We start from the raw sequence: 8,920 nt of genomic DNA on the forward strand, positions 1-8,920 counted from the left end.
TCTTCAATACAGCACTTAATGAGAACAGACTGACTCTTTCTACTCCCCCTCCTCCTTCCCCTGTCCATTCTACCTCTGCCCCTCCTCATTCTCTCTCTCTCTCTCTCTCTCTCTCTCTCTCTCTGATTCCCCGCTCCTCTTCTCTTCCGCACATTTCCATCTGTTTGGAGACAAAGGGCCACGAGCCAGCTCAAGCCCTGGGTCCCTGCTGGTGAAGTAGGCAGGGATAATTCAGCCCATCCCGGGGGCTGCATTTCAACACATGGACCGGGCTTTGTACTACGGTGGTACGAGAACCCTTCTTATTAGAAACTACATGCACCTATCACACACCTCTTGTAGGGAACGCAGCGATGAAGGGAGGCACAAGTGTTGCAGTTCTGGGGACAGGCTGGGCCATGGGAGGGCATGGGCTGCCGAGAGGATGAACACTTCCATCAAGGAGGAGAAAGAGACGGGGAAACATGAGGCAGGACAAAACCCCCGAATGTTGTTAGTCGCACTGTGAACATATGGCTGTTTGTTGTCATACTCTTTCTCCCGGTCCAATTTACACACAGCTCTTAGTCTCGAGTGTGTGTGTGTGAGTGTGTGTGTACGACTACAGTGTGTTTTCTGGCTTTGGATGTACCTGAATGATGATGAGAAGGATGCTGATAATGGCCACTGTATAATCCCCCACCGTCTGCCCACACCTCCTGACATATGGTCACCCATCGGTCTCCACCATTACATAAGCCCACTGTGCAGAGAGGATGGGTGGGGTGGGGTGGGATGAAGGTGGGGGATGTTTGTGGTAAAACGTGTTACTTTCTCACACACTTGCACTCACAGGAGTGCAGCGTCCACACTGGCAGCCAGGCTGTTCACTGCCCTCAGCAGTCCGGGCTTCTCCTGTCACTTCTCTCTCCCCTGCCCCTTCTGGTGGATTTGTAAAGAATAAATTGAAAAGGACTGATGCTACGGAAGCTTATGGGATGAGGAGCACAAATGGCCTTGTAGTGCTTCATGGCGACGTACAGATGGACTCGTCCATTCAATAAGCTGGAGCAGAAGTCTGTCTCCTTGCTACTGCCAGAATCACAGAGCTTGTTTTGTCTTCTGAAGAGGACAATCTGTTGGTGCAACATATTGGCTCTTTTTTCCGTTCTCTTTTTTCAGTCAAATAAAAAAGAAGAAAAAACATTCCCGGGTAGGTCTGAAGCTGAAGACAACATAACATTTGGAGAGTTGTTGGCTGCCATTGTTGTAGAGCTGACCACCTCCTCAAGGACCACCACAGTCAGTTTTATAAAACTTTTTTTAAGTTGTGGACATTTGTGCTCCTCCCAAACGGAAGGTTATGAATTGATGAAGACCTTGAACTATCTCTCTAACTCTCACCAAGCGTCGCTTCTCTTTAGGCAAAAATTTACAGATCATTTTATCTTGAAAATTCAACATAATAATTCCCAACTCTTGCTATTGCAGACTTGCCCTGTATCCCATTTGTTACAAAAAGTTGATTATTACTGCTTAGTGCTGTCAATAAATAAAAATTGGCTGCGGTTCAATGCAGAGCATGGCTCGACTAAGGCAATAGCTCGATTAAGCCGCTGAGTCCATTCAGCGTCATGTTCTCCCGGTTTACATGCAGTGCAGTGACGCTCTTCAGTCCGTCCTTTTCCTGTGACTGTGGAGGAAGAGTGGAATCTGACAGGTAGCAAGGAGCCGTTTCAGACTGTTCTACTGAACTGTGAGGACAGCGCTGGTGCTGACTGGTGAACTAGTTTCACTTCAGAGGTCCAGAATCAGAGAGCGATGGTTCAACGCCGTCACCATCATGGAGCTGTCATCACCATCAACCATGGCGACGGTTACTAACAGGGAGGCAATGGCGTCTCCTTGAACCACCAAAGTATGTCTTCTGATTTTCTTATAAAAACTAAAGATCAAAACGACCTGAGTGAAGGAAGTTGAAGACAAATCTGCAGATCATCTTCGCCACGAGTTCCAAAACACAGCTGATATCAGGTTTGTCATGTGATCACCGTAGACAACGGCTCAGATTGAGTAACACACACACTGCGTTAGGTTCCACACACAACTTCTTTATTAGACATCAGGTTATTATACATCAATAGAGCGCGACGCACCCGCTGTGTAGCGGATTATTTAGCTGTTTATATGCTTTTTTAAAGTCAAAACTTAGCCAGACTAACGTAATAATTCAGTTTTCTGAGCCATTATGTGGCCGCAGTCATTTTTAATTTCAATCAATCTCACTGCAGCTGAGTTACCTTGCGATTAATGGCAAAAGAACCGCACATTTTGTATCTGTTCTAAATGTATCTTAAAGGATGCTGTTCTCAGCAGCAGAGTGGCCAGTTATGTTTTCCTCACGCAAACGTTTGTTTACTCCTTACAACCCAACATAACAGATAATGTCCAGAACATTCTTCAGAAGAACCTCAGAGGCTCTGAAGAGGCTCAATAACATGCAAATAGCATTGTGAACATTATTGGCCACTCTGGTGTTAATAAATTCAGCATTTAAGCTACATTTAGAACAGATAGAACCGACATACCGGATTCATTTTCCATCAATCAAAATGAGATTAAACTTAATTTTAATACAGTATATTGACAGCCCCATTACTATCCTTTTATCTTACCTACCAATAGAAATATTTGAAATTCATGAAAGAATTCTAATAGAACTCCCTCCTTGTGACTATTTTGCCGATGAACTCACACAGTTGAATATTTTGCTTAACATAGCAGCATGTCTCTGGTGGTCAGCCTCCAGAATTTCTGGAGTCTTAATCCCACTTTCTCTAAATCAAGGCAAAAGCAGTCAGAAAAAAAAAAAAATTAACCGCGTCATTGATTCATTTTCTAATGCTTATTCCCAACAAATGCTGAAGCCTGTCACAGCTTCTTGTGGAGGAGAGCTAAGCCTAAAGTCGCCTTCTTCATCATCAGGAAAGATGACCACTCTGACGCACACACTGATGTCTACTGAGAGTTCATGGAGCCAGAGACAGCATCGGAGTTACGGACAAGCACATGACAGACAAACTATTGAAGTCGCTCCTAACATAGCCAATGATAGATTCCTAGTCAATAATAATAAGTCAATAATCAGCCAGAACATATACTGAAACCCTATGAAAGACTTGGGTTTCAGCACAAGAAAACTTTGCAGGTTTGTTGGGAGTCAGGGTCAGAAAACTAAGCCAGCGACAGAAAGTTGCCTCCATAATTGCAGGGCAGGAGGCATGGAAAAAAGTGGTGGACGGTGAATTCAGACAGACGTACAAGGCCCTTGAGCTGAAAGCATTTTTTGCTCCCTTCAACTGCCACACGTACAAAACATTTTGAAATAAGAAAATCTGCTCCTTGGAAACCTTCACCACACCTGCCTCCTGAAGACGAGAGATTGGCTTGACTCCCACTGTGGACACCGGTTCAATAAGTGATTTGCTTGACTTTACACCTTTTAATAAGGCTTTGATTAAAGCGGCCAAACATCGCCCGGCTCTGAGGCTTTTTTTTTTTTTTTCTAGAGTGCAGCAGATTGGCCTATATTGCAATGAATATAAATATTTGCATCCTTTCTCTCATACCATTTTGGCAATATCACATCTCGGCCGTGAGCTTGCTCATAAATTTCCATCTCTCTCAACCCTCCTCTCTCTTTCTCTCCTCGGGTTTCCCACGGGAGGTGCCAGACGGCCAGTAATTTGGTTGTCTTGGCTCGTCTGGAGTAACACCTGCCCCCTCTCTGGGGAGGAGAGAGCCTTTCAGCCAGGAGCACACATGGAGGCTACCACTGCCTTTAGCTGCTGACCACTGCGTGAGTGCAGCAAGCAGAATCTGTGTGTGTGTGTGTGTGTGTGTCGGTGCACACTGATTTAATCTAACGTGGAGTGCACAGTCAAGTATAAAAACATCCGCCTATTGGAATTGAAGCAGGTTTGTGTGACGTGGATGTGTTTGCAGTGAGGGGGTCAGGCGGCCGATAAATATTTAAGCGACTCATTTCATTAATTATTTGGAAAAACATATGAATCACAACATTCAAATGTGAGTGTTCAGGATGTACTTACATTAAATGGTCGATTCATTTGGCTACTTTTTTATTTTTGGATTCATTTCCCTCATTGGTGGAGCATTTCGTTCTTCTGCAGGTTTTTGCTGCTTCTATTGGCCGGTTACTGAGGTTCAGAGACCCCTGGGACAATTCTACCTTTCAGTTTTGATTGGTTTTGTTGCATAAGGATCAGGAGCACAAATCATCAATAGCTCCCAAAAGCATGCGTTTGTGCAGCAACAGGAGGAGGAAAAAGAAAAACTACATGCAGCTAAATGTACGGGAGAAAGGACTTCCCTCAACATGACCGAATGTTATGTCAGATTCCCTTTCCCCAGATCAAGTTGAAGGATAATATCAGATACCTTGGAATCATCCAGACTTGGGGGTCTCCACTCCAATGGTCATCTAACCGTGACTAGAAAGCCAGCAGGTCACCTCATATGAGATCAAATTCTCCAATATACATGAAGAACAGACGACTCTGAATCACTGCCACTTACCTGGGGAAGCTCCTCGATGTCGTTCTTTTTAGCGATGCGCCGTAGTTCACAACCAGAGGTTAGGGTCTGAACGAACTGGCATTGGCCTCAGATCAATTTAAAGACAAAACTTCTGCTAATTTTGAGGAGTGTCCTCTTGTTCCCAACTTTCCTGCAGCAGGTGAGAAAGTAACTATTTGAGTAGGACCTTTTCGTCCATCTAGTTGAAATTTTGGAGTATTGTTCATACAATGCATGATATATCGATGTGTCGTCGTCTCGCATAAACATGATGTCTCCAGTTGATATTGAAATGTTGCCACCCAGAGCTCATCATGCGATGGCTCCTTCTTCACCACACTTAGAAATCCTGGTTGTGACTGGGAAATGTAAATGAAATGTTTTCTACGTAAAGATTAGATGACATGTTGTGTGTCAGGCAGGTTGTTCCAAAGTGCTCTGACGGAAGAAGCCTAGGACTTGAAGGCGACTGACAATGACCCACCCGAGGTTTGATGGTCTTGGTTGGCTCAGTGGACAAGGTGCCAGTGAAGCGATGTGCTAGAGATTTCTTGATGGGCTACAATAACATTGAGCCATAATCAGCTCCATATTGAAGTGCTTATCGTTGCTGTTAATAGACAGCAGACATTTAAATAACTCATAACATCAAAGAAATGTGACAAAATGTGACAGCATATATATATATATATATATATATATATATATATATATATATATATATATATATATATATGCTGCATTCATTTCCGTTTGAACAAGTAAGTAAGTGATTTTCTTTTTCACTCATGATGTGAAAGAAGGAAAATTAGAACACTTAAAGGCGGTAGATTTTTTGTTTTGTTTTGCTATATTAGAGCGACATTGCGCCAGGGAGCGGATGACGTCAGGGCGCAACACGCACGCGCCCGTCCACCTGATGCGTATCAGACTGGGAGATACAGTACACGACAAGAGAAACTCACTGCTGAGTTCAGTCGCAAGAGAGGTCCTCCAAGAGTGTGTGATTGTTTTATTGTTAATTTTAAACTGAACAGAAATATGCGTGTTTGCGTGTCTGACGGAGCAGAGGTCATACACATGCGTACGCTGTTCAAAAGAAATGAAAAACAACTCCTCGTTTTGTTCCAAGTATTTCTGTTTTAATGAAAAATAACAGCGGAAATATGAAAAGTTTGTCCGTTAGAAACCAGCTGTCACACAACACCTCTACTACAAAAGATCTGCATAAAGCAACAAGTAGCTACACAACCCTGAAGAGACAAAAATCTTTGGATAGAGGATATGTTTTTTTCCCTTCACTATAAATCACGTCGTATAGCCGAGACATCGGGTAGAAAAAAAGAAGAAGAAATGTTCGTCGTAATTATTTGTTCTTTTTTTGGTAACAGCAGAAAGAGGTCGATATCCAAAGATGAACCTCGTCAGAGAGTTCGCCATCATCACTGCTGACTCCCTCTCACATTAAAAACGATGCCAATTAATCTCACAGCCACCTCATCTATTTAGGGAAATAAACATTTATGGAGCCATAATCAGCTCCATATTGAAGTGCTTATCGTTGCTGTTCATAGACAGCAGACATTTAAATAACTCATAACATCAAAGAAATGTGACAAACATTATGGATGAACAGAAAGTGCCTCATACAAAGAACATATTCCACAGCCTAAATTAGAAGCAACGAACATATACATGTATTTTACTACAGGACGCCAGCCTATAATCCATAAATAAATATATATTAACACAAGTCAATAAATAAATAAATAGCTCCATTAAAAGAAAACGATTAAGGTCACAATTTTATACGTCAGAAATGGCACTTTAAATATTTTTTTTTTCTTCCTTTCCGGAAAAACTATTCTAAATCTAAAGCAGCTATCACATCCGTTCATTGTGTTTTCGTCGTTTTTTTAGGGCTGTTGATTGCTATGTTGGGAGGAGGAATTTAATTTACTTTTTTTACTATCACGAGGATTTGCCTTGATGCTAGTCTTTTATTTTAATTCGTCTGCCAAGAAAAAGTACCCATGAATAATTAAAGAACGTGTACTCGTTTAATCCGCCACAGTTCGTTTTGTTCGATGCAAAAACTCGAGCACTTTGCTGAAATATTAAATATTGATTATATTAAGGAAAACGCTTCCCCCTTTATTCCTGTTGTGAGACAATGACTTCATTCACTTTACTATTTTATATTGCAGAATAGTTTGTGTGGTGACAGACGAGCGTCTATTTTGGACACTAGGTCGGAATAATTTAGATATTGATCGAGAATCATTTTTGAAAGAGAACAAGGCGATTAAACTGCCGATTGAAATTGTTTGTTTTGAAATCGAAGTATTCGTTTCTCAACGTTGTGTAAAGGTTATGTATATTTGAGAAAATTCATTTTCAACATTGCCCAGAATTAATTGACGAAGCAATGCTGGGGTCACCTTTTATCGTTTGGAGTTTCATGTACGGGTTTAATGCGTTGATCGAGGCGCTCTAACTTTTGCCCGAGAGACTTCATGAGCGATGCTCCTGCAGCCTCCTTCACGCAGAGTACACCTTGACAGCGCTTCTCCACTGTTGAACTGGGCCTCAGAATGAAGATGTTTCTCACCACTTTTGGTTTCTTCAAACTTCTCGACTGCCAATCCCACCGATCTGAGAGCTGCCTCCTGACACTGCGGCGCATTTCCCGAACACCAGTTATTAAATTAGCTATTTACAACCGGTTTAACTTTGTTTAGGCACGTTTTAAGGCCTTTTCTGACTCAAATCCTCCTCCGTTTTTGGGCCTAAAAATAGACATCTTGTACACATTATGAACATCATCTGCTTTAGAAATGATCACAGCTGTCAACATTTACCCCGAAAAGACAACACGAGTCCAAATCTCTCGTGGAGCGGGTTGCGGATCTAAACATCCAGGACGTGATTGAGATAAGAGATGTAGCAGATGGCCAGTCTGAGGATCTCAATCTTGGAAAGCTTCTTGTCCGGGGGTAAAGTTGGAAGTAATTTCCGAAGCTCCGCGAACGCCACGTTGAACGCCTCCACTCGGATCCGCTCTCTGGTGGCGTGGGCCGAACGGTACTTGGCTGTGGCTCTCCGCCGCCTCCTCTTCTCCTCCCGGCTCAAGGGCTGGTCGGCTTTGCACTTCACCCGGTCCTCGCCCTCCGCCGGCTCGTCCGAGGTGCAGCCCGCGGATTTGAGCCCGTTGAGCAGCGACTCCGGGTCGGACTGAGTCCAGGAGAGATCCGCCTCCGCCTGGTCCGGACTGAGCATCATCTTGGATCTCCTGTTTTGGGGGGGCGGTGTCACTCTTCCAGAAGCACCTGTTTGTGGAGAAAAACCTCAATATTAAAGACATACATGAACTGTGCGAACTTAACACGTATAATATCAGCCGTCTTTAATCTGCATATGAATCATCTGACTCCTTGTTTTGGGTGAATTAACATAATCAGAAGTGTCCATCTGTCACTGTGATAAACACATCTGTTGGGGAAAATGCTGCTGGGAAACATAGCGTTATTTCAGTGCGTTCTAAACAACTCACACTCACCTCGTCAAAAAAGTTGAGGGACAAATTTTCAAGTGTTTAATCTCAACTCCAGATTAACTCATATTCCAGCGACCGCGTCACTTTTTAACTTTACTTTTTTTCAACTTGCCACATTTGGGATCGGATTAAAAAAAAAAAGGTTCCCAGAAGGTAAAGAAGATCCAGAGATTGTTATCAGCGAGTGTCAAGTGTCCAGTGGAGGAGAGACAATAGACGGATGATGATGCTGGAAGTGGCGGCTCGTTCATCCGCGTGTTCCGGATCAAGATGTGAGATAAGGCGCGGTGATCTCGGACGGATAATCCCGGTATTTCCTCGTTCCACTCCTTCAGGAAGCAGAGCGTCAAATGTTAGATAAGATCCGAAGCATCCCGACTAATAAAGGCTCACTTCTGGGACGGAGGGGATGGAATATGTTTGAGGAATGGTATTGTTCTAACGCCGCCCTCTTTCTCTCTCTCTCTCTCTCCCTCTCTCACTTCCACACACACACACACACACACTCCTCACGCCCCTCAGCCCTCAAGCGCTTTACCTCCCGTGGGAGTGGAGGGCAAAGGGAAAGCAGAGATGTGTGTATGATAAAGAAAAAGACTGAAAGGGGGGCACCATGGTGGGTGAGTATGTGTTTTGGTAAATGATTAAAATTGCTTTCTTTTCTTAAGGTGCAGAACAGACTTATTAATCGCTAGTACATCCTTATTAGAAGATGATACATGGTAATAAGGTGTCACTACAAATTACACCACAAGGAGGCAAATAAATTTCAATTTCGAAACTGAA

General features: G+C 43.2%; 1 protein-coding gene across 1 annotated transcript; it reads right to left on the reverse strand.

The window, feature by feature from the left end:
• Positions 1–5,712: 5,712 nt before the first annotated feature.
• Positions 5,713–8,522, reverse strand: nhlh2 (nescient helix loop helix 2). Its single transcript, XM_053845936.1, has 2 exons — positions 8,138–8,522; positions 5,713–7,907 (listed from the first exon to the last, which is right to left on the reverse strand). The coding sequence occupies exon 2, from the start codon at positions 7,858–7,860 to the stop codon at positions 7,489–7,491; it is 372 nt and encodes a 123-aa protein (XP_053701911.1). The 5' UTR covers positions 7,861–7,907; positions 8,138–8,522; the 3' UTR covers positions 5,713–7,488.
• Between the last annotated feature and the right edge of the window lie 398 nt (positions 8,523–8,920).

This window comes from Synchiropus splendidus, chromosome 1 (genome assembly GCF_027744825.2).
Source record: "Synchiropus splendidus isolate RoL2022-P1 chromosome 1, RoL_Sspl_1.0, whole genome shotgun sequence".
Taxonomy (NCBI): Eukaryota; Metazoa; Chordata; class Actinopteri; order Syngnathiformes; family Callionymidae; genus Synchiropus; species Synchiropus splendidus.

What these genes read in the sequence shown, in the direction of transcription:
- nhlh2 (XM_053845936.1), bottom strand. Translation starts at nt 7,860, where the DNA reads ATGATGCTCAGTCCGGACCAGGCGGAGGCGGATCTCTCCTGGACTCAG.